The sequence below is a fragment of the Malus sylvestris genome, chromosome 7 (genome assembly GCF_916048215.2).
Source record: "Malus sylvestris chromosome 7, drMalSylv7.2, whole genome shotgun sequence".
Taxonomy (NCBI): Eukaryota; Viridiplantae; Streptophyta; class Magnoliopsida; order Rosales; family Rosaceae; genus Malus; species Malus sylvestris.
Genome location: NC_062266.1, coordinates 28,117,565 through 28,144,652, shown reverse-complemented (window position 1 = coordinate 28,144,652; position 27,088 = coordinate 28,117,565). Strand labels below are relative to the sequence as shown.

General features: G+C 35.5%; 2 protein-coding genes across 9 annotated transcripts in view; both read left to right on the top strand.

Annotated features, from left to right (window-relative positions):
• Positions 1–14,441, top strand: part of LOC126629939 (ras-related protein Rab2BV-like) — a 56,966-nt gene extending 42,525 nt beyond the window's left edge. For 3 of the 8 annotated variants that reach the window (XM_050300111.1, XM_050300108.1, XM_050300110.1), the window contains exons 2-3: positions 12,038–12,236; positions 13,655–14,441. In XM_050300111.1, the coding sequence (XP_050156068.1) occupies positions 12,072–12,236; positions 13,655–14,137 (648 nt within the window). In that variant the 5' untranslated portion in view covers positions 12,038–12,071 and the 3' untranslated portion in view covers positions 14,138–14,441. Of the gene's footprint in view, positions 1–11,722; positions 11,913–12,037; positions 12,237–13,654 lie in introns of those variants that run through there. The other 5 variants (XM_050300113.1, XM_050300112.1, XM_050300107.1 and 2 more) reach the window with 3 other exon arrangements.
• Positions 14,442–22,171: 7,730 nt separating this feature from the next.
• On the top strand, positions 22,172–26,560 carry LOC126627958 (protein NRT1/ PTR FAMILY 5.6-like). The gene is made up of 4 exons (XM_050297538.1): positions 22,172–22,487; positions 24,335–24,552; positions 24,755–25,302; positions 25,583–26,560. The coding sequence occupies exons 1-4, from the start codon at positions 22,319–22,321 to the stop codon at positions 26,439–26,441; spliced, it is 1,794 nt and encodes a 597-aa protein (XP_050153495.1). The 5' UTR covers positions 22,172–22,318; the 3' UTR covers positions 26,442–26,560.
• Positions 26,561–27,088: the final 528 nt, after the last annotated feature.

Below are 27,088 nucleotides of genomic sequence, written 5' to 3'. Positions count from 1 at the left end.
CCTTTTGCAAATTTGATTAAACATTTTTTCTACAATTTTGTTACTTAATTTTATGGTAAATTACAAAATATTACCTTAACTAGTGTTGTGACGACACTTTCATACCTTATCTTTTAAAATTGACAAAGTCATACGTCATCTTACGAATTTGTGTTAATGTTATACCTTCCGTTATTTGGCCGTGAATTTTTCAGTTAAATGATAACGTGGCTTGATTCATGACTCATTTTCTATTAAAAAATTATTAAAAACTAAAAAAAAATATTTAATATTTTTTAAATATTAAAATAATAATAAAAAGTAAAAAAAAAAAATCCTCAGGTTAGTTCATCTCTCTCTCTCTCTCTCTCTCTCTCTCTCTCTCTCTCTCCATCTTCCTGCAACCCAGAAAGAAGAAGAAGAAGGATTCACAAAAAAAAAAAAAAAAAAAACCTCAACCCAACTCAGGCTCCCCCCATAACAAACCCAGAAAGCAGAAGAAGAAGAAGGAAAAAAAACCCCAAATCAAACCCAGTTCGTCCCCCTCCCCCCATCACAAACCCAACCCCTTGCTACCCAGAAAAAAGGAGGAGGAAGTTGAAGAAGAAGAAAAAAAAAAAAAAAACCCAACCCAACCCAGTCCCCCCCCCCCCAACAAACCCAAAAAGAAGAAAAAAAAATGAGGAAGAAGAAGAAAAAAAAACTCAACCCAACCTAGGTCCTCCCCTAACAAACCCAGGAAGAGAGAAAATAAATAAAAAGGAAACCCAGTTCGTATGTCCCCCCCTGCACCCACCCTCTTCCCTCCACACCCATTCTCCCTATTTTCTCCGCGCCCAGGTTTTCAACCTTCAAAATCGGCCTGGCGAAGGTTTCCTGATTCCACCTCAACAGGATGTGGGTTTTTTTTTTTTTTTTTTTTTTTTGGGTTGCAGGTAATGGGTGCGAAGGTGGGGAGGTTGGGTGCGGGGAGAAGAGGGGTGGGGAGGGGGGAAGACAAATTGGTTTTTTTTTTTTCTCTTCTTTTTTCTGGGTTACAATTGCTGGAAGAGGGAAGAAGATGATGATGGAGAAGAGAGAGAAGGGGGGGGAGGGGACGAACTGACTGAGTGTTGGTTTTTTTTTTAATTTTAATATTTAAAAAATATTATTATTATTTTTTAGTTTTTAATAATATTTTATTAATTTTTAATAGAAAATTGGTCTCGGATCAAGTCACGTCAGCATTTAATTGAGAAATTCATGACAACCCTAACGGAAGGTATAACATTGGCACAAATTCGTAAGATGAGGTATGACATTGTCAATTTTAAAAGATGAGGTATGAAAGTGTCGTGACACCAACAGTTGAGATACTTTTTTGTACTTTACCCTTAATTTTATTTCATTAAAAGTCTATTCACGATATCATTTTCTTTTTTCTTCCAATTTTTATGTATCTCTAATTATGATGATTTAAGATTTTTTTTATTTTTTATTAAAATAGTTATTTTAGTAAATTAAATAGAATGTAACAAAACTCGTTGATAGGTACGTTTGGTTATATTGGTATGTTTAATTATAATGGTACATTTGGTTACTTGGTACATTTGAATTTTTGGTTCATTTGGCTTCTTGGTACATTTGAATTTTAGGAAAATTAATGAAATTGACTTGAAAATCTTGAGTTTTAACGATAAGGACAAAATAAAATATAAAGTGAATAGTACCAGAATTGATTCTTTAGTGTAAAAATGTGATTTTTCGTTAAAGTAAACAGTATCGGGAGTTTTTTATTAAAGTTTCCTTGAATTTTTGGTACATTTGTTTTCAAAACATAAGTTTTATTACTTTTTGTCCTAATAAGACCACCTTCAATGGTTGGGCTAAAAGCCAAATATTTTAGCTCAGAAATAATTTTCCTGCTCCAACTGTTATGGCCTAAAATTTTAGTCCAGGATTATTAAAGAATAAACTTAGACGATTTTTTTTAAAATAAATATATAGACTATCGTAAATTAATTTTATGAACATTTTAATTTAAAAAAAATTTAAATTCCGAAAAATATTGAAAAATCACTAAATTTTTCACAAAGCAAGCCTTCAACTTTCACCAATCTTTCAATCATGGGCTAACTTTCAATTCACCAACCGTTCAACACCAAATTTTCAATTCACCAACCGTTCAACACCAAACTTTCAACTTTCACCAAACATTCAACTTTCATCAATCATCCTCTATATAAACATATATCCAATATTTGTGGATCACACAACATTTCAACCTTCAATCATCCTCTATATTCACCAATCTTTCAACTTTCAAAGAGTTTTTATTTCCTAAAAATCCTCAATATCTCATCAATTGATGATAGAAGAATACGTAGCATGGCAATGCAGATGGCACAATACCAAGCAAGAATCGAGATTGAGGATGCAGAATTGTTCAACGCCAAAGTTGAACTTGTCAACTCGTTTATGCAATCTGATCACCATGGCGAATTTAGCCATCGTGGTTTTGTCACAGGACGTTCATATTTGTAGCGTGATATAGAAGAGTGTGGAATAATAAATACAATAATTATTGAAGGCATCTAGATTAATTTTAAGTGTATTGTGTTGTTATTTTCTAGTAATAAATTGAAGTGTCTTCTTGTGCAAAATATTTTGTCTAGTACGTTGAATTATTGAAGGTATCTATTCTACATCAAAGTGTGGAATAATAAGTACAATAATTATTGAAGACATCTAAATTAATAGAAACAATACAACTGATAATACATAAACCACATAAACTTAATACAACCGATAATTCATAAACCACATAATTAATAAACTACATAAACTTAATACAATTGACAATTAATAAACTCAATTAATAAAGCACATAATTCATACTCTACATAAACTTAATAATTATATCCACCATCTTCACTTGGTGATGGACTTCGTTGAAATTTTGGGATATAGGATTCAGAGGATTCATCATCTTGAAACATACTCCTTGAGGCAGACTTTTGCAAAATTTCCTTTTGCTTACCATGTAAGAACTTCTTCCTCTTTGGAGTGTATTTGCTGAGGTCCTCCATCATGAATTCAATTTCAAACCTATCTTGCTTCTTATCTGAGATTTCCTTCATTTTCAAACGCATTCGGGCCGTTTCTTCTTGATGAGCGCTATGAGTTTCGTTCAATTTTGCAATTCTAGTACTAAAATGTCCACTCATCGGATCTTGGAACTTCCCTTTTCTCTTTGCTTCCTTTTGCTTATCTCTTCCCGAGGGCCTTGCAAAAGAAGAGATGGGGTCATTTCATCGACACCTTTATCTTCGGCATTTGTTTGTGCGGCTTCACGTTGAAATAATCTTCCCCATTGTTGGTCTGCATCGGTTATCCACCTCGGACAATCCTTGAGGACGTCCTAAGCATGTTGCAACTTAAAAACTTGATTTTTTGGTGTTACTCTTGTCTTATAAATTCTCATTGCTTTGTCACCTTATGCAAAAAATACATAAAAATACTTAGTTGGAAAATAATATTATGTACATGACAAATAAAATATTAAGAACAAACCTCACAATTTCTGTGGCCTTCCTTCCACTAGCCATGTCAACCATGGCTCTCTCCAAGCTTCCATTCCATAAAGTACATGCTTTATTGATAGTCTTTCATCGATCATAAACACCACCACCATCCTGCCCGCCACCATTCTTGAAACTTTGCAATGATTTTATCCCACAAAACCTTCTTATTTTGATTTGTGCCAACTCCACCATATTCGCTAACAGAAAACCATGCCAAGCATAAAACAACATCTTCCTCACAGGTCCAATTACGACCTCTAATATGCTCTCTTGTCATGTTGAATAATTTGGAAATTGAAAGAAATGGTAAAAAGATAAATTGGAAGAATTGTGGGAGAAAATTGAGTTTTGTGTGGATGTTTGACCAAATACATAGGTATTTATAGAGTTTTTTGGTAAATTTTGAGTTAAATAATTTTTTTTAAATTATTTTAGCCGTTGGATTTAAATTTGGGCCGTTAGATCTTATTTTTTACCGTTAGATTTGATTATATTCGAACTCAGTCGTTGAATTCAATGTATTTTAAAATAACATATTTAAAAAAATTAAATTTGAATTTGGACCGTTGGATCAACCAACGGTCCGTTAAACCAAGCCTTTGGATTCAAATTATAGCTGTTGGGATTTTTGGGTGGTGCACAAACGGCTGACAGATGAGCACACCCCTGTCAGGAAAGGTTTGCAAGCGCATCGTGGGACACGTTGGAGCGTGATCGGGCTGAGACTGGCTCAATTGCCAGCGAGTCCAGTCGCATGGGGGGAATTTTGGGGGGTATTTGGCCCAACTTTAACATTTGGCATTTAGCCTAATGTTTTAGCATGGGTTGGAGATTGTTTGGGGGGGGGGCGAGGGAATTTGGGGGGTAATTTAGTATTTAGCCCACCATTGGAGATTGTCTAATAAGGAGTTACTTTAATTATTTATTTTTTGGGTAAAGTACAAAAAACTACCTCAACTAGTGTCACGACACTTTCATACCTCATCTTTTAAAATTGACAATGTCATACCTCATCTTTAGAATTTGGTCCAAAGTTATATCTTCTGTTACTTGGCCGTTTAATTTTTCAATTAAATGCTGACGTGACTTAATTCGGGGCCCCTTTTTTAATAAAAAATTATTAAAAACTAAAAAAAAATATTTAATATTTTTTAATAATAAAGAAAAGTAAAAAAAAAATAAAAATCCCTCTGTTCGTCCCTTGCCCCCTCTCTCTCCCCATCTTCATCTTCTTCCCAGCTTAATCTTCAACCAAAAATAAATAAATTTGAAAACCCATCAACCCCCCTCCCCCGAAGAAGAAGAAGAATGAGAAGGAGGAAGAAGAAGAAAAGGGCAAAAAAAATATTCCAACCCAACCCAGTTCGCCCCCCCTAACCCCTAGCAACCCAAAAAGAAGGAGGAAGAAGAAAAAGAAGAAACGAAAAAAAAAAAACCCCAACCCAACCCAGTTCGTCCCCCCCTAAACCCAACCCTAACCCCAAATCCACCACTCTCATCCATTCTCCACATCCTAGTCCGCACCCATCCTTCACCTTCTCCACACACCCATCTTCCCGTCGACGAGATCTGAGTTTTTTTTTTTTAGGGGGGGAAGAAGATGAAGATGAAGATGGGGAGAAGAGAAGGGAGGGGGAGGGACGAACTTAAGGTTGTTTTCTTCTTCTTTTTTTTGTTGGGGGTTGCAGGTGAGGGGAAGAAGATGAAGATGGGGAGAAGAAATGAGGGGGGAGGGGGAGGGACGAACTTAGGGTTGTTTTCTTTTTCTTTTTTTTTTTTTACTTTTTTTATTATTTTAATATTTAAAAAATATTAAATAATTTTTTTTTAGTTTTTAATAATATTTTAATGATTTTTTAATAGAAAATGGGCTCTGAATCAAGTCACGTCAGCATTTAATTGAAAAGTAAACGACCAAGTAACAGAAAATATAACATTGGACCAAATTCTAAAGATAAAGTATGACATTGTCAATTTTAAAAAATTGGGTATGAAAGTATCGTGACACTAATAGTTGAGGTAGTTTTTTGTACTTTACCCTTGTTTGTATCATACTTAGGGCCTCTGTATTTAGATCTCGTATAAATACTTGGAGGACTCAAATGTAATTATGTAATAAAGGAAGAGTCAAATATGTAATAAGTGAGGAGCCCTTATTTTATAAAAGATAGGGGAGGCCAATTCCTAGGCCATGAGGATCTTCACACTCTCTCCCTCACAATCCTCTCAGAAATACAATATCAGTGTGGACGTAACCCAAACGTTGGGGTGAACCACGATACATCTTGTGTTATTTACTTTCTTGCAGATTCACGGTAGGATTTACGTTGTTCCAAGACCTCCGGTTTTGTGCATCAACATTTGACGCCATCTGTGGGAATTGACACGAAAAGTTATGTTGGTTCTCTTTCATTTTTTCACCTCCACCGTGAATCTGCAAAAACCAAGAACCAAAAACAAGCTACCCTCTCTCTTTTTCTCCTGCAAAACCCAAATGAATCACATGCAGCAGCCTTCCCAACCCCAAGACCTGTCAGGTCCATGGATCCTCAAAAAATGGGTGCCCTTATTCCATCCAAGGAAGGGGCTCCTAGTGGGGCCACAGGGTCAGAAGAGCGCATTTCTGCTTCAGAGAGGCAGCAACATGGTCAACATTATGCTTTTCAGAACATGGCTTAACCACATAACCAATATCGTAAATCCGACCGTGGCCATGGCTTCTCTGAGCTCTCTCATTCGCCTTCTACTTCTTCTGCAAACTATGTTATTCCAAGCAAACCACCCTGCCCAAAACGCCTCCGTTTTGTTTCGTCAAATCGCCGTCACACCAAAAGCTTTGCTCTAAGAGAAAATGTGGACGAGGTTCTGTTCTCGAACCGCCGCCACCACAGTCGCCGTCTTCCGGAAGCAAAACCACGCCTAACCTTGAACTTGTAGTGTCTTTAAAGCTCAACCTATTGAGTGTTGTTTCTGGGTTAAATAGAGGTCTTGCAACATCGGGAGAGGATCTACAAAAGGCAGAAGCTGCTGCCAAGGAGATTGAAGCTGCTGGAGGTCCAGTGGATCTCTCAACTGATCTTGATAAACTGCAAGGGAGATGGAAATTGATATATATAACAGTGCATTTTCTTCTTGTACTTTAGGTGGGAGCCGTCGTGGACCTCCCACCGGAAGGCTACTCCCAATTACCTTAGGCCAGGTACTCATCTACTATATTCCTGGACACCATTGATATGCTTTCACCCATTACCACCTTCATTCACATGCCCCACATCCGTCGGCGATTTCTCCTGCGAGGCCTTGGCGGGCTTCTCAGCATCCTTCTGGTTCTCTTCGAATTGCTTGCTCAGAAGAGGGCTCGGTTCCTCCTGTACATTGCTCTCCCTGTTGTTGGTCACCATGATTAATCACATAGAGAAATCAGAAACCCCATAAATCGAATCGCATAGAGAGAGAACGAATTTTGAAACCCTAAAATTGGATCGACAGATTTGATACAAATGGGAGATTTGGAAGTGAAGCTTTTTCCCTTCTCTTCAAATTACCGCCTCTCATCACGCTGCCCACGAAGACCATATAAATTGAAGCTTATTCCTTTCTCTGGAAAAGTGAAGCTTATTCATTTCTTAATACAAATCAGGCAGGAGGATTGAAAAGGGACCTGGTTCGATTCTTAGAGAGAGAAACCACCACATATATGTTCTCTCTCTATCTCTCTCTCTCTTCAATTTCTCTGTGAGAGCACATGGGAAAACAAAAGCAAAGCAGAAAAGATGCAGAAGAAAGGCAAAAGCAATCAAGTGAGCTACGAGAAACAAAAGCAAAAGAAAAAGAAAAAGAGAGGCTCTCCTCGGGAGCACATGAGAAACAAAAGCAGAAAAGAGAAAGTAAAAGCAAAAGAAAGCAAAAAAGGAAAAGCCGAAAAGAAGATGCTCCACTATTCCACTACTCTACTATCCCACGGGATAAAATGATTAAAGATAAAAAGATACCCACCAAGGTTTCCCGTCTCCACTTTCTGTTAGACTAGAAGATGCCCATCAACATACGGAAAACATATAATTTATTTTTCTTATCTTTCGGAGACATCTGTATAAACCCCATCAGAGGGTAATAAAAAAAATTTTAAAAAAAAGGGCAAGCCCAAAATAATGGGCTGGAATGTTGTGTGGAGGGTGAAGGTGCATATGCCCAAAAGAGCCATGCCCTCTATTACCACAAACCAGGTGATCAAAAGTACGTCCAGTATTACAAAAATTTATTCGGCAGTCTGCCGCTATTACCACCAACCAAGTGATCAAAAGTACGTCCAGTACTCCAAAATTATTCGGCAACCTGCCACTATTATCATCAACCAGGTGATCAAAAGTACATCCAGTACTCCAAATTTATTCAGCACCCTGCCGCTATTATCACAAACCAGGTGATCAAAAGTACATCCAGTACTCCAAAATTATTCGGCACCATGCTGCTATTATCACCAACCAGGTGATCAAAAGTACGTCCAGTACTTCAAAATTATACATGAGCATTACTCATGTCAATCATACATAAACATTCATGAGCATCACTCATGTCAATCATACATAAACATTCATGACCATCATTCATGTCAACATTCATGAGCATCACTCATGTTAACATTCATGAGCATCCCTCATGTCAACATCCATGAGCATCACTCATGTCAATCAACATAAACATTCATGAGCATCACTCATGTCAATCTAGCTTCAAAAACTTCATTTACAGAGTTCTAGCTTCAAAAGCTTCATTTACAGAACTCTAGCTTCAAAAGCTTCATTTACAAAAGCTCCAGCTTCGAAAGCTTCATTTACAGAGCTCTAGCTTCAAAGCTTCACTTGGAAAGCTTCACTTGCAAAGCTTCACCTACAAATCTACAGGGCAGGATATACAAATACCGTATTCGAACAACCGCCACTTCGGCCCATACATGGATTCAATTTGAAGTCTCCAGCCAACAGACTTTATTGACCGAAGATTTGGGGGACTACACTATGTACCATATATTGGGCCTCATAAAAAATACTTGGGGGACTTTGCCCATCACTTATGTATTGAGGAACGAGCCTTTATTTTATAAAAATGACTCCCTCACCTTCATTAGAGAGCATCGCTGCCCACTGAGCAACCGCCTCACCGCGAGCATCACTCCTAACCCATTATTCATGTACTGAGGAGCGAACCCTTATTTTATAAAAGGGATTCCCTCACCTTCATTAGAGAGCATCGCCGCCTACAGAGCAACCACCTCGCCTCCTACGGAGCAACCGCCTCGCCGCGAGCATCAACTCTAGCCCATCATTTATGTATTGAGGAGCAAGCCCTTATTCTATAAAAGGGACTCCCTCACCTTCAAACGCCACAAGCCGAGTCAGCTAAGGCAACATAAGCCACAAGCAGAGCAGCCTCGCAACATGTGCTACTTCGAGTTGAGCATCATTTCAGATTGGGCACCGCCTCATATCGAGTATCAGTTCTAGACGACATCTAGTTACTTCGACCCACACATGGACTGAATTTCAAGTCTCCAGCTAAAAGACTTTCTTAACTGAAGACTTGGGGGACTATTGTTTGTACCATACTTAGGGCATCCGTATTTAGATCTCGTATAAATACTCGGATGACTCAAATGTAATTATGTAATAAAGGAATGGACAAATATGTAATAAGTGATGAGCCTTTATTCTATAAAATGACTCTTCACTCTCCCCATTAGGGGAGGCCAATTCCTAGGCCATGAGGATCCTCACACTCTCTCCGTCATAATCCTCTCAGCAATACAATATCAGTGTGGACGTAACCCAAACATTGGGGTGAACCACGATACATATTGTGTTATTTACTTTCTTGCAGATTCACGGTCAGATTTACGTTGTTCCAAGACCTACGATTTTGTGCATCAACAACCCTTTTTTTATATAGAAAGAGTCGTTTAACAATGTAAAAGTTTAAATTACTTTAATTAATTATTATTTTTATATCAAAAGAGTCATTAAAACGTAGGAGTTTAAAGGACCAGGAAAATAAAATTTCCTATATTGTAAGCAATTAGGTACAAGGTGAAGTGAAGATGCCTTTAAACAAATTATATGTAATTTAAAAAATAGAAAAATGTTGATGTGGCAATTGGTCAAAGCTTCTTAATCAAATCTTAGAGAAGAACCAATGTTTGATCTAAAATGTATTTAAAAAATGCAGGGGCTTCTAATTTCTCTTTATACTTGATACTATTCTTGAAATTTGTTGACTCGTGTTGATTGAGTTGGGCAAAACCTTTCTAGGCATTTGATGTGATGATAATTAAAGAACCGAATAGGTTTGCTAGTACTTAAATATGGGACCTCTTCGGAGAGAGAAGTCTCATAAAATGTTCAATTTTTTTTTTCTGTTAGGCCATCTCCAACCAAAAGGTCTAGATGGTCAGAGGGTCGAAAATAGCTTTTAAATCGTCTCCAACCGAGGGTTAGGCCAAAGGGCTTGTGGGCCCCACTAGATAAAAAAGGGCCAAAGGGCCAACCGGCCGGCCCCAGGCCGGGCTGGAATTCAAAAGCAACTGTCAACTAGCCGTTTTTGTTTTTTTTTTTAACAGTTATTTGAATTTTTTTTTTGTTGGCCAAATTTTTTTTAAAAATATATTCAATTATAGGCCCAGAAAGTATGTTTCATTGAATGTTTAAGTGTTCTTTTTATAGGCTTTGGAACTTGCTCAAATCTTTCTCACAACCGATGTGGGACTCCCACCCACTTCCATTTTTTTTTTTTTTATACTTCCTCTCCCACCCACTTCCACATTTTTAGTTTCTCCTACTTCCTCTCCCACTTATTTCCTCTTTTTTTTTTACTCTAAATAAAACCTCTCACATTTGACTTGAAATATATAAGTTGTATTTTTTAAATTTTAGTTGTAGTTTTTTAATTTAAGTTGTAGTTTTTAAATTTAAATGATAAATTATGTTTGGCCCTCGGTTAGAGATGATAAGAAATATGATCATACACAGTTAATTAAAATATTAATTTCTTGGAGGGTTAGATGGCTAAAACAAGCCATTTGGCCAGCATTCAGTTGGAGATAACCTTAATGATTATAGTTTAAAGTGGCTATGAACGTTTACCTTTGCACTTGAGTAATATAATATGTATGAAGGGCTTGGCCCACCCTTTTTAAATATTTATTTTTAATATATACCTGTGTATTAAAAAAAGGCACCTTCTGATCCTTTTCCGGGCACCAAAAAACTCAAGACCGGCTTTGCTTTGGATGACTCATTTATGGACTTAGGGCCAGTTGGGGAGTAATATGCTTTTAAAACAAAAAACTGTTTATGTTGTGCTTTAAGAATAATCAGCTACAAAATAAAGCAGTTTAGCGTTTGATAGTTGTATTTTTATAAGTGTTGTGAGTATGAAAAGCATTGTAAAAGCATTTTTAGTAAAATTTAATGTAAAAGGATATAATTGTATATAATAACAAAAATGGACATGATAATTTGTGTGATGACGTCGACAACGGTGGCTAGGACAAAGGTTGTGATAGTGGTGATGGTGTTGCTGATTAAGAGGTGTGGTGGTTGGGCTACAGAGGTAAGTGGTGGCAGTGGTGACGCCTATGTGTTATGGTCGTGGTGGTGGCGTGGTGGTAACAATGGTGGTGTAAGAGGTTAGGTTTGTAGTGGTAGGTAGTAGTAGTCACTTTGTGCACCAAAGACAAAATATGTAAGGATAAATAATGTCACTTCTAATGATTCACAAAACGGAGAGACATGGCAAATGCCCCTTGAATTTAGGGGCTCATTCCGACTTATCTTTTGAACTTCCAATTTGTTTATGAATCATCCTAACATTTTAAAACAGTTAGAAATGATAATTGCACTCATTTCTTAATTTTTAGTCACCCAAGTTGATAAAATCAATAGTCAACCGATATGATTAAACATGACTACATGACATAAGTGTGTAGAGAGATAAATAGTGTGTGATAGGAAACCCTAATGGAGCTTTTCAGTGGGTTACAAACATATGCCCTTAAGGGGCTTAAATTTTATGTGGCATGTCTTATGAAGGGTCGTTTACTTTACACAGACTCCGAATTCGGCGCGTCATTTCCCTCGTGAAAGGCCGTTTTAAGTGCATTTTCATCCATTGTTCTGTTTCTAACTTTGTAGAACGCCATCCTTTTCTTCTTCTTTTCTCCTCTCCTCTGTTTCCACAAACTTCAATGCAAACACAACAAAACCCAACATTAAAAAAATCCTCTATTTTGTTAATCACCATTCTACGCGCCATTGTTTTATGATTACCCAATTTCCATTTGTTTCTCGGGAAAATCACATTGGAAAGAAACCGTAGGTAAAGAAAATGCTCTCTGATCAGCACTTTTCTCATCCCTTCTGTCAAAACAAGAGAATGGGTTTATTTTTTTGGTTTTTTGACTGCTAACAGCTTTTTGTTTGGTGAATTCTGGATCTGGGCAGGTGTTGTGGGGTGTGTGTGTGAGGAGTAGAACGTATGGCGTACAAGGTGGATCACGAATACGATTACCTCTTCAAGATTGTATTGATTGGAGATTCGGGTGTCGGAAAATCGAACATTCTTTCAAGGTTTACGAGGAATGAGTTTTCTTTGGAGTCTAAGTCCACCATTGGAGTTGAATTTGCAACTAGGACATTGCAGGTTGGTTTTGTTTGGAAAATATTGATCAGTTGCAATTTTCCTGCTTCTAGCTTTTCTGTTCTTTAATTTTTGTTTGAATTGAAACAATGGTGAAATAATACGTTATTTATAGAATTGTAGGAAATCCGTATAATTGTCTCCTGATAGTTGTTTCGATTTCTCGAGGCAAAGTTTCACGTAGTACAAAAACCTTAGCATCCATCTGATAACCATTTCGGTTTTTGTTAATTTGTTTGTGGTTGTTCTTACCAAACAATGGAATTGAGTTTTAGTTACCCTTCGTGTATACCAAACTTGTTTATAGCTTGTGATACTCTTTAAGGTATAGTACCAGTGTTGCCCTACGTTATGATCCAGTTTACGTCCGTGCCATGGACAATCTAGGTAGAACACTGCCATTCTGCAGAATATTGTTTGGTAACATTTGGTTCTAAAATCTATCCAACCCTACACCCTAAACCCTGTTACAATACCAACGTGGCCGGTTTCAAGATATAATTGAATTGTTAGTGGCAGAGCTCTGTGCAGGGCTTCTCTTGTTGCGCATAGCAGAGAACTTCAGAAGGGATTGTCATTTTTATTGGCTTATTTTTAGCTACATCCTATGTAACTCGATTTTGATCTTACTATGTCCCTGTAAATCAAAACTCATCAAACTCAAAATTCGCTACATTTTACTCCGTTTGTGTTTCTTCAGTCAAATAGCTGTCAAAATGCTGATGTGGATTAAAAAATGCATATGTGGCGTCCATGTGAAGAAAGGAGATGGATATTTGGTAAAATGGAGATGAAGGATTGTAGGTTGGAGAAATTTGCGAAGCAGAGGCTTAAGACCGATGGTGGATAGGAGAGAAATTTGCAGAGTTTGATTTTTTTTTTTCTTTTTTCCTTGGTTTTTTTGGCTTTTTCTTCCTGAATTTGGGCGTAGTGGTGGGATTGGATGGATCATTAGTCTTTTGGCTGATAATATAATTGATTAGGTTGTGGTGGGAATGGGTTGTAAATGAAGAACTGGTTTTTGCTCTGGTTGTAGAGATGATCATGGGAATTTTTTGGATGGATGTTCAATCTCAACAAACCCTAATTATTTCCATAATGATTATGATCGGTGATTACAATTTTACCCTTACAGGTCAAGCATTTTTACGGGTTTTGACAGAAGATATGGAAACAATAATGTGGAGTGAATTTTGAGTGAAAAACAATTATAATCGGTGATTACTAAAAAAGCAATTATAATCGGTGATTATTAAAAAAACCCTTCTAATCTGAAATCGAAGCGATTCATCACTTGCTTTTGCTTCTTTTTTTTTCTTTTTTTTTTATTTGTTAAGCAAGCTTTTTATTAAACACCGAAAAGCAATACATTCAGGAATATCTGCTTGCTCATCAAGATATAACCTTTTATTCTGATGCAGATAGAGGGGAAGACTGTGAAAGCACAAATATGGGACACGGCAGGTCAAGAGAGGTACCGAGCCATAACGAGTGCTTACTACAGAGGGGCTGTTGGTGCCTTAATGGTGTATGACATAACCAAGAGGCAAACATTTGACAACGTGCAGAGGTGGCTCCGCGAACTAAGAGACCATGCAGATTCTAACATTGTTATAATGATGGCCGGAAACAAATCTGACTTGAATCACTTGAGAGCAGTTCCAGCAGATGATGCTCAAACCTTGGCTGAGAAGGAAGGCCTCTCGTTCCTCGAAACTTCAGCATTGGAGGCCTTCAATGTCGAGAATGCGTTTCAGACCATTTTGTTGGACATTTATCACATAATAAGCAAGAAGGCACTAGCAGCACAGGAGGCAGTTTCAACTGGACTCCCTCAAGGAACTACCATCAATGTTGGAAATATTTCACGTGACATGAACAAGAGAACTTGTTGCTCTAACTAAGAAAGTATCGACTGTTGATCTATAAGACGGAAAGTAGGAATGCGTGTACAATTTTGGTTTTTGTCTACTGGAAAATGAGCTAAGCTTTTGGCGTCTTGTCATGTAATTTAACCTCTAGACGTGAAAGCGAAAAAAGCAGGGTTTTAGTGAACCGCAGTTGAAGATGAACGTGATGCGTTCGCTCTTTCTATTCATTTTTGGACTGGTACCGAAGGTAACCGGGGTCTTGGTATAGGCAAGGATTAGATTTAAAAAACATTGTATGTGTTCATATTATTGTTTTCTTGATCTTGTTCTTCAAAAATTCTCTCTGATCTTGTGAATGTTTGTACTTAATGCTGCAATAAATCTTTCCATGTATTTTTTTTTTTTTGTTATTACTTTTTGAAAAATGACAATGTGTATATATTGGAGAGCTTAGAAATAGTTGCATGATTTCGGAAAAATACATGCATTGAGTCGAAGTTTTGTGGAGTCTCACTTCTCTGGATGGGACTTATAAGACACGATATGTTGAAATTTTGTTGAATTTATTAAGTTCAATTTCAACACTTACAAGTTCGGCAAACACAACCATAATGGTAATTTAATTTAATTCAAATAGTTCAATTCAGATCGAATAACCAACGCCAGCTTAAGGCTAGTGCTCTCTTTGGCTAAAATAGAAAAATTAAAATGGTAGTGCTACTTACACTCTTTTTTACCTTTCACACACTCGTATTAACTTTTTTTTAATTGATCTTTTTCGATTTATTCGATTCGATGGCCGAAAAGAGAGATATGTGAAGAAAAAAAATGATGTGTGGATAGCATCACCCAATTAAAAATGAAAAGCATTTTCATGGGATTCCAAGGCATATATCACACAAACAAAGATAGGCTGAGGTTTTCTGATGATTAAAAGTTAGAAAGTGTAATCTAACGTTGAAAAGGCATAATTTGAGTAAATAAAGGTGGATAATATTAGGCCTGGCAATTCTTGACACGATCCGATAACCTGATACGACACGACACGAAATTAACAGGTGTTTGGGTCGACACAATAATGAATCGGGTCGTTATCGGGTAACCCGATAAGCACCTATTAAGATAACGGGTTGATTCGGGTATACATGTGGGTAACATGATACACAATAAGCAGAATATTAATTTTATAACCCTAAAAAAATACTATAATTATATATATATATATATATATATATATATTAATTTAACAATTTTATACCCCTAAAAACTATAATATATATATATATATATATTAAATTAACTATAGTAATGATAATAATTATATATACTATAATAATTATACCCCTAAAATGTTAACTATAATAATTATATATATATATTAAATTTTATAAAAAATATAATAATTATTAATTAATATGCATCCATTGATTCCATAATTTCATTCCATTCATGCCGCACCCTTTGAAGAAAAAGGAAGGGAAAATGAAAATTATAAGAAAAGCTGAAAAGGAAACAAAAAAAAAAGGAAAAATGAAAATTAATAAAAGTTGTGAGAAATTTTATTTTTTTTAAGTTATTAACTTTTTATCACACATATGACATATCCCACTATTTTTATAATGACACGTGATATACTACGCCGTGTACTGGTCAATTATACATACAAAATATATAGATTTAAATCTACTTAATAAATAAATATATATATATACACACACACCATTGAACTTGATGGGATACGAATTATAAAAAATTAGTTTCAACGATCCAACCGTCAAACTTGTTTGTATATGCTTCGAGATCGTATCAGCAAAAAATCGCAAAAAACAAACATTCAGAGCTCAAGTAACCGAACAAAATTTTTCGATGGTTATAAAACGAAAAATCACGATTTAACGGTTATTTTAACTTCGATTTTGATGATTTTTTACAACTACATTCCTTGACCCTATATGAATACAATGAATGAATTCGATCTTCAATTTTAAAATACTTACACTAGTGGATATCATAAAATCTTATGTTATACTTAATGAAAGTATGAATAAACTCTTAACTATTAGTGAATCTATTGTTTTGATGGGATACTCATTCTACGAAACTAGTTTCAATGATCCAACCGTCAAACATGTTTGTATATACTTTGAGATCGCATACGCCAAAAATTGCAAAAACAAACATTCAGAGATCAAGGAATGGGCCAAAACTTTTTGACGGTTATAAAAAGAAAAATCACGATTTAACGGTCATTTTAACTCCGATTTTGATGATTTTTTGCAGCTACACTCCTTGACCCTATATGAATACAATGAATGAATCCGATTTTCAATTTAAAATATTTACACTAGTGGATACAGAAAAATCTTATGTTATACTTAATGAAAGTATGAATAAACTCTTAACTATTAGTGAATCTATTGTTTTGATGTGATACTCATTCTACGAAACTAGTTTCAATGATCCAACCGTCAAACATTTTTGTATATACTTCGAGATCGCATACGCCAAAAATTGAAAAAAACAAACATTCAGAGATCAAGGAACGGGACAAAACTTTTCAACGGTTATAAAAAGAAAAATCACGATTTAACGGTCATTTTAACTCCGATTTTGATGATTTTTTGCAGCTACACTCCTTGACCCTATATGAATACAATGAATAAATTCGATTTTCAATTTAAAATATTTACACTAGTGGATACAAAAAAATCTTATGTTATACTTAATGAAAGTATGAATACATTTTTAAGTGTTAGTGAATCTATTGTTTTGATGAGATACACGCATTTTGCGAAACTAGTTTCAACGATCCAACCGTCAAACATGTTTTTATATAATTCGAGATCGCATACGCTAAAAATTACAAAAAACAAACATTCAGAGATCAAGTAACGAGACAAAACTTTTCGACGGTTATAAAACGAAAAATCACGATTTAACGGTTATTTTAACTCCGATTTTGATGATTTTTTACAGCCACACTCCTTGACCCTATATGAATACGATGAATGAATTCGATCTTCAATTTAAAATATTTACACTAGTGGATACCACAAAATCTTATGTTATATTTAATAAAAGTATGAATGAACTTAATAAAAGTATGAATAAACTATAATAATTATATATATATATTAATTTAACAATTTTATACCCCTAAAAACTATAATAATTATATATATATATATATTAAATTAAATTAAAAAAATTGATGACCATTGAATCGGCTGAGATCAAGCCAAAGTTCCAATACAATTTCATGATGATCGATGTAAATCGAGGATTTTGTAAATTGAGGTTAACTTTTGATAAAGACTTCACAACCTTGAAAATTAAAACTTTTTCATTTTGCATATCCTTGCACATTTAATATTTGTAATAAATTAGTATTGTATGTATTATTTTTTTATTAGGCACTTATTTTCGAGTGTAGATGTAGTACTTAAATGACAAATGTGTTTTAATGTTTTGAAGTAATATTTATGTGGCAATATGTGGTATGTGCAAATTTAAGAAAAAAAAATATTTTTCTTAACAGGTCATAACCGGTCGGGTCACTTTACCTGTTGGGTAAAGTGACCCAACGTGTTAAGGACCCGTTAAGATAACAAGTGTTACACGAAAACGATACGAACACGACAGACACAACCCGTTTGCTAGGTCTAGATAATATCATAATACTGAATTTATCTAATTACTGGAGCAGTTAATTTAACGATAAAGAATTAGAGTCGACAGCAGAGTATATTGTTGAGCACTCCGATTAAGGATGCCAAGCATTTTTTGGTTCTTTCACGATCTGCTTTTGACCCACTTTGAATATATGCGACTCAAACAAAAGCTTTAAAGTCTTGGAGCTAATCAATTGGCTCGTTTGATAATGTTTTTTAAAATGATTGAAAGAATTCTTTATAAGAGTGTCTTTGAAACCAATCCTCAATGAAAATGTAATGAATCCTGAAAATGCATTTAAATTGTTTCTTACAAGAAACATATAATTGATGTTTTTTGCAGGAAGCACTTCAAGTGCTTTTAGAACTCAAAATACTTTAACCGAAAGTGCTTTTAAACATTTCATAAACACTTTCAAATTAGAACAATTTATTCTAATAGTAAAATTTGACCACAATATTTGAGTTGACCTAAACCAATTTAGGCTTCTGGAGCACACAAGCGGTTGTTCAAGCTTCACACCGTCTTTACATGGTTGGTGATAACGAGTTTGATGTTAAGTTTTGTTCTATTATTGTTTATTGTGACTTGTGAGAGTTAAAATAGCCTAGTGTAAAGTATTTTTGTAATGTCCTATCATTTGTCAAAAGAAAATCTCTTTACTTTTAACCTCCTCTTTATCTTAATATTGATTGAGGAAAAAAATAAGAAAAAACAAAGATCGTTGGGTACAATTTTCAATTTTCTAAGGTGGAATATAAGAATCTATAGATTCCCTTGAATATAAAGCTTCTTTATGGCTGGAGATAAGTTTACAACTCCACAGTTTGTACATCTAATCAGTGAAATCCCTGTTTTTTAGGTGTTTTAAATTCGTCATTTAAATTCCATGAAATTCTTTAGAATTTTCTGAGAAAAAAATATTTAAGTGTGTTTATACCATACTTGACCAATCTCGAAACTACTGAGCACCGGTCAACGTTATACCGTCAAGGACCCAAAAGAGTTTCCCTCCAACCAGAAGGCCAATCACACCGTGACACGTGTCGACATCAGAAGCCAATCATAGCGCGACACGTGTCAACATTAGAAGCCAATCACAACACGACACGTGTCAATGTCAGAATGAAACTAGAAACTCTCTTCTATAAATAGAGATCATTCTCTCACAATATTTCCTAATATCATTTGTACTAAATCATTCACTAGTACTCACTAAATGAGAGTTTAAACCTATGTACTTGTATAAATCCTTCACAATTAATAAGAACTCCTCTACTCCGTAGACGTAGCTAATCTGGGTGAACCACGTACATCTTGTGTTTGCTTCCCTGTCTCTATCCATTTACATACTTATCTACACTAGTGACCGGAGCAATCTAGCGAAGGTCACAAACTTAACATTTTATGTTGTACCGAAGTCCTCACTGATTTTGTGCATTAACAAAGTGATGTAAAGATTTTCACACATTCCTATTCCTAAATGAAAGGGACATGTCCTATGATGCATTAGTGTTTGTTGAAAATAGCAGAAAAGGACATGTCCTAGGCCACATTTGTGTTGGTTGAAAATAGCAGAAAAGGACATGTCCTAGGCCACATTTGTGTTTGCGGAAAATAGCTAGCTAGCAGTTACTGTCGAAAGGGGAGATGAGTTTTGCATAGATACTTAGGGCTAATTTGGTATTATTCTACTTAAAAAAAAATTGTTTTTAATGTACTGTGAGAATATAAAGTTATTGAATGTTTGGTAAACTTTTTTTTTTATTGTAAAAGTGACTTAAAAAAATATTTGAATGTTTGGTAAACTTTTATATAAATTAATGTGAATATGTTAAATAACTAAAAAAGATATAGTATTTAATGTGAAATAATAATTGTCAAAAACAATAATATGGGGGCAAAAATTTTAATTCTATAAAATATGTGGGGGTATATTTGTTATTTGAAAATTTCATTAAATTGACACTAATTACTATGCTATAAAAACACTTTTTTTTTAAGCATGGTATACACTGCTTCTGCTTTTCTCTGTTTTTAACTGTCGTCGACAACAATTGTTTTTTTAATTTTTTTTTTTGGTTTTACCAAACACATTTGATGTTCCGGATTTTTTTTTTTTTAAAGACATCACAATTTCAGAAGATCGTGGGTGGGTTGTGTGTCACGAGAGGTGTGACAGTCATAAGCGATTTTGCGGGTCGTGAGCAATGTCGCAGGTTGACGATTTCTAGGTGGATGGGTCGTCGTCGAATCTAATTTGCAGGTTTGACGGCACGATGCGTCACGGGTTGTTGTGGGCGACGTCGGAGTCGCGGGTTGATTGCTTTCTAAGTGGGTCGTGATGGTTGATGAAGATACAGATGGACTGTGATTAGATTTAAGAGAATTTTAACGAAAAGTTCTCAGAAGTGTTTACTTTAACGAAAAATTGCATATGGTATATTTATGTTTTATGCCTAAACTTTGTATCTTATATTTATATTTTTAGTTTGTACCCACTTTTAATTTGCAACATTTTTTTAAATTTGTAGTATTTTCTTTTTAGTTTTATTTTGTACCCATGTATTAATTTCTTTTAGCGCCTATATTTTTTAAAATTCATTTGTACTCATAATTTTTTAATCTTTTATATGTACCCTAATTTATTTATAACGTACCCATTCTTCTATATTAATGTACCACTTTGTTCTATGTGAAATGCACCAATTTTTTTAACACTATGGATACATTCTTTTGCCATTTATTATTTCTTATTTTTGCATAGTTTTTTTTATCCATTTATTCAATTAAAATGTTTGAATTTTTTTATTGTAACCATTTATAATAGTATTATAATGACAGATTTTAAATTTATAGGATTATAAATCTCATAAAATATCAAACAATTAATGTCAAAACTATAAAAGTATAAATATTAAGGGTAAATTACATAGTAGCCCCTCAAGTTTGAGGTCTATTACAACCCCATACAACATTTTTAAAACATTTCACTTTCATACCTCAAGTACTATTTTATTTCAATATAATACATCTGTTAGATTTTCCATCCATTAATCCATTAAGCATTGATGTGGCTGCCACATTTGTGCCACGTGGCTGCCAAATGTGTGCCACGCGGCAAAAAAATTAAATTTTTTTTTTAAAACCTAAATTTTCTCAAAAAAAAAAATATTAAAACCCATCCCATCTCCCCGCAACCCCCCACCAAAAACAAACCCAGAACCTTTTTCCCCAACCCAGCCCACCCCACCCCCACCTTCCCCGAGCGCACCCGCACCCACCCTCTTCCCTCCTCTACACACTCCACTCCTTAAATCCACATCCATTCCTCCCATTTTCACCTCACGAACCCGACAATGGTGGACGTGATCTGGGTTTTGTTTTGTTTTGTTTTTTTCTTCTAGGTTGCAGGTAGGGGGTCGGGCGCACCCGCACTCACCCTCTTCCCTCCTCTACACACCCCACTCCTTAAATCCACACCCATTTTCACCTCACGAACCCGACGATGGCGAACGGGATATGGGTTTTTTTTTTTCTTCTAGGTTGCAAGTAGGGGTTGGGGGGAAGAAGATGAAGATGGGAGAGAAGAGAGGGGAGGAGGAGGGGGAAAGACGAACAGAATGGTTTGTTTTTTTTTTCTTTTTCTAGGTTGCGGAGAAGATGAAGATGGGGAAGAAGATGGGTGCGGTGGGGTGTGTAGAGGAGGGAAGAGGGTGGGTGCAGGAGGTGGGTGTGCGATGGGTGCGGAGGAGGACGTGGAGGATGGGTGCAGTGGGTTTGGGAAAGACGGGAGGGGGGAAGAAAGGGGTGGGTTGCAAGGAAGGGGGGTCGGGGAAGATGAAGATGAGTTTTTTTTTTCCTCCTCTTCTTCTTCTGGGTTGCAGGTTGCAGGTTAGTGTTTGGGGGGGGGGGGGAGGGAGGGAGGGAAGACGAAGCGGGCTTTGGTTTTTGGTTTTTTATTTTATTTTATTTTATTTTAAAATTTATTTAGAAGATTTAGGTTTTTTTAAAAAAAAATTAAAAAATTATTTTTTTAGCCATGTGGCACACATTTGGCAGCCATGTTAGCATTTAACGGATTAATGGATGAAAAATCTAACGGATGTATTATATTGAAATAAAATAGTACTTGAGGTATGAAAGTGAAATGTTTTAAAGATGTTGTATGGGGTTGTAATAGACTTCAAACTTGAAGGGTTGCTATGTAATTTACCCAAATATTAATTGTAATATAATGAGGTGTATAAAGTTAAGGGACTTTGATCAAACTTTGAATACCATTAAGGTTTTAGTCAAAGAATATTAAGGATTAGAAACCGCATTCAAAATATCCATTACATCTATTTATTGAATAACAATTAAATGACTAAATGATTACTGATTTAGTTATTTTTTTGTAGAGATAATCTTTAAGCAAGCACACTCCACTTATAAACAAAGAAACTCTCTCTTCCTATAAAAGCAGGGTACTCTCCATATTTCTAGTTTGTTTCAGTACTATTTAGATGTATTTGTTTCATTAACAATACCAAGCAAAAGATGGAGCAAGAAATGGAAAAGAGAAAACGAGCTAGTAGTACTGCATCATCAGAAGCAAATACTATTAGGGATGAAGATAACTGGGTTCATGATTCATCTGTAGATCATAAAGGAAGAGTTCCTCTACGCGCTTCAACCGGCGTTTGGAAAGCTTCTCTCTTCATCATCAGTAAGTCTATTCTCTGCTGAGTGTATAGGTTCTGTGTGTATGAATAGGTTTTACGTATGTCTTTGAGAGCCAGCAGTTCATCTTAACATGGTGTTTGATGGTTTTACTACTTTTCTTTGGAGTTTAAATTTTATTTGGCCATTGATTATTCAAATTAAAGACGATACAATGGTAGGGTTTTATCAAATGTGGTATAAATCTTTCAAGATGTAGAATATGAGTAGTCGGTCGATCAATGGTATAGTTTCTCTATACGCTTTGATCCGCGTATGGGATAGATTCTATGTTATCACCGGTAAGTGTACTCTCTGTATTTTGTCTGTGCATATGTGTGCATGTATTTGTGATTCTACTACTTTTCTTTGAAGTTTGAATTTTATTTGGCCATTGATTATTTAAGCTAAAATGATATAACAATAGGTTTTCTTCCATGCGATATAAATCTTGCCTAATAGTTGAAGGATCTGAGTAGTCGGTTGATTATCAAAATACAACTAAAATTCAAATTTTAAAGGCTTTTCAGTTAAAATTGTTTATGAAATTGGCATAATTCATCACTTTTGTCCTTGATAATAAAAATCGATAGAAGTAATCTTTGAGTTTGTCCATAGTACATTATTTTGGTTCTTGCGTGACAAATTTGTCAACATCTTCGTTAAATTGTCACGTAAATAACCACGTGACCATCTTTTAAGGGTATTTTTGTCAAATTAATTACTTCACTTAACGAGGATATTGACAGATTTTTCACGGAATGACCAGAATGATTTACGAAGGACAAACTCATGGCCACTTTTATCGATTTTTATTGTTAGTGATCAAAATAAAAATTATGTCACTCTCAAAAGCCATTTTAGCTAAAAAGCCACAATATATGTAAATATGTGTGTTTTGCCATCTCTCGTTAGTGATAGGAAAATGACAGTAGGGATTCATTTGGTGGAGGTTAGGCGTTGATGTCAAAGGCTAGTGGCTGCCTTTTTCAATCGGTTGCTCACAAAATTAAAACTAAAGGTTTGGACTTAACCTTTTTCCCTTTAGACATCATATTTTTGCGTGCACATTGCACTTGTCCTCAGTTTTGAACCGACCGACTATGTATTGTAATGTTTTGTTTTGTGTGTATTGAGTGTTACTCTCACACCATTATATGATATAACAACTGTTGTAATGCTTTAAGGTTGTTTTGTTAGGTAAAATGGTGAAACTAACGTAACTCATCATTTTTGGTTCCTAACAATGATAGAAGTAGTTCTTCAGTTTGTCAACCGTAAATTATTTTGATTCTTCTATAAAATAATTTGTTAATTTATTTGTTAAATTATCACATGAACGACCACGTGATTATCTTTTTAAGGGTATTTTTGTCAAATCAACTCCTTCACTTAATGAGGATATTGAAAGATTTTTCACGGAAAAAGATCAAAATGATTTTTTGTGAATAAACTGAGAGACCATTTTTATTAATTTTCATTATCAAAGACCAAAGTGAAAAGTTTTACCAACATTGGCGACAATTTTTATTAAAACCTATATATATATTAATAAAAAAAACCACATTTAAACTACATCTCTAATAGATATGCCTATTTGTTTTGTGGACTCTCATCTTTCTATTCAGAGAGATGGTTTAGATGTGGTCTCTCAACCATCCCTCATTTTTTTAAGTCCGGTGGATAGCACTTTTATATATCCTCGCTACTTTGTTGATATTATCTGATGGTCCATATGCTTTGATCCTACAGTTGTCGATATATTGTCAGATAGTGGACATGATGAATATTCTTGTCTTTCTTTATTAGAGTCTCATATCAATGTACTTACTGATATATTCGATAATTTTGTAGCTATTGAATTTAGTGAGAGGTTAAGTTACTTCGGAATAGCCACAAATCTCATCACCTACCTCACTCAATTGCTTCGCCAAGACATCAAAACAGCAGCCAAAAATGTGAACTTCTGGGCAGGAGTGACAACTATAATGCCTTTAATTGGAGGATTTTTAGCAGATGCCTACACTGGCCGATTCAGCATGGTTCTGTTTTCATCCCTCATATATCTAATGGTAAATATTTGAAACCCCAATTTACAAGAGAAACTACCTGATGCTACTGTGGCGGTACCCTTAGCTAATGACGGACTGCCATGTGTTTTAATTTCTTCAAGTAGCTGGTGCGTGGTCGGCTTAGGATACTAAGTCACATCACCGTTGCAGGGTAGTTCTTCTCGCATTCATAAATATAGGACTAACTCCTACAAATCACCAGGGCCTAAGTCTCCTGACAATGTCCCAGTTTATCCCAAGTCTAAAGCCCTGCAGTACACAGACGTGCCAACAGCCTCGAAAACTTCATGAAGTGGTGCTTTTCATTGCCTTGTACTTCATCTCAGTTGGAACTGGAGGGCACAAGCCATGTCTTCAAAGCTTTGGAGCAGATCAATTTGACGATGTTCACACGGAAGAACGAAAGAAAAAAATGTCCTATTTCAATTGGTGGAACTTTGCACTTTGTTGTGGATTGTTTCTTGGTGTGACTGCAATTGTCTATGTTCAAGACTATGTGAGTTGGGGTGTGGCTGATCTTGTGCTAACAATCACCATGGCTTTTACAATTGTGACCTTCTATATGGGGAAGGCTTTTTATAGGTATAGAATCCCAGAAGGAAGCCCTCTGGTCCCAATGTTACAGGTTTTGGTTGCAGCCATAAGAAAAAGAAAATTACCTAATCCTTCAAACCCCGCTTTGCTATTTGAAGTTCCCGAGTCCCATAAGCACTCCCAAGGAAGGCTTTTACTTCATACAAATAGGCTTAGGTAAGTAAAGCATAAGCCTTCATTATCTAATTACACTTTAGTTGAATAAAACTATTTCAGATATACCACATTGGCGACCACATCTCGAACAGAGGCAGGGCCGGAGTTCATCTCTATTAAAGACGTGGTCAACAAAGTCATCAATATTATTGGGCACATTGTTGGCACGTCTCAGATAGAAGTCGACCTTCCTTCATCTCTGTCTAAGATTCTGTCAGCAAATTTCATTAGTAAATATGGTCCGAAGTGAACCTTGGCACTAATTAGCTTTTATATGTAGGTTTCTAGACAAGGCAGCAATCATCGAAGAGAACGAGAACACATCTTGGGACCAGAAACACAATCCTTGGAGATTGACAACACTGACAAGGGTGGAAGAGGTGAAGCTTATTTTAAACATGATCCCCATTTGGCTAACCTCTTTAACATTTGGACTATGTGTAGCACAAGCCTCAACATTCTTTGTCAAACAAGCTGCAACGATGGACCTGCATATCACTGACAACTTTAAAATCCCACCAGCCTCAATCTATTCTCTGGGGGCCATTGCAATGCTTATCTCCGTCACAGTCTATGACAAGATTCTTGTTCCGATTCTAAGGAAAGCGACCGGCAACGAAAGGGGGATTAACATTCTCACAAGGATTGGAATTGGCATGATTTTTTCAGTTATAGCAATGTCAGCTGCAGCATTAGTTGAAACAAAAAGACTAAAAGCTGATCAGCCGCAATCTATGAGCGTGCTCTGGTTGGCTCCCCAGTACATAATTCTAGGGTTTGGAGATGGATTCACTCTGGTAGGGTTACAAGAGTATTTCTACGACCAAGTTCCCGACTCGATGAGAAGCTTGGGGATTGCTTTTTATCTGAGTGTGATTGCGGTTGGGAGCTTCATAAGCAGCTTTCTGATTATTGTTGTGGATCATGTCACAGGAAAGGGTGGGAATAGCTGGTTTGGGAAGGACTTGAACTCAAGCCGTTTGGATAATTTCTACTGGCTTTTGGCAGCCATGAATGGTTTGAATTTGTGTGTTTATGGGTTGTTGGCTAGGGGTTATACTTACAAAAATGTGGAGAGAAGGGTGGTTGTGGCTGACGATACTTCTCTCAGTAATAGAATTGATCAATCTATGGCTTAGCTGTCATGTATCTAAGAAAAATGAGCAGTGATTGGTCAATGTTTCACTATACGCAATGCATGTAGAAGAAAAATGTGGACACAATGGAAGTCGGATAAAAATGTCCAAGAATTTTATTATATTTTCATATTTTAACTCAGTTTATTACTACTATTTAGCCGTAGCTAGCATGTCAAATTGTAAATGTTGTTTGTTGTATTGTAAGAAAGGCTGCTTATGATTATGAAGCTAAGCCATAAAAATAACTATTTACGGGCAATATATTATTTTCTGGCTTAATTAACTGTTGATTGGCCGTTAAGATGTTAAAAAATAACTTAATAAAAAAGTGTTTCCATTTAACGGTAAACAAGAATATTTTAAAATTAAAACTTCTTTTGGTCATTTAGTATTACGATTTAATAGTAATTCTCATTACTTGTACGTGAAAAATCTTATATTTGAATCTCGTAAATATCAAGTTCGATATTAATTTATTAAATCACCCCCTAATGGAATTAACTATATCGTTGAATATAAAAATTAAAAAATAAAAATAAAAACAACTTGATTTTAATTTAGGGGATTCGACACATGCTTTAGAGGATGTACTCAATCATTGAACCTAGTAAACTCCTGGAAATCCTTTAAATTCGTAATTAAGTACA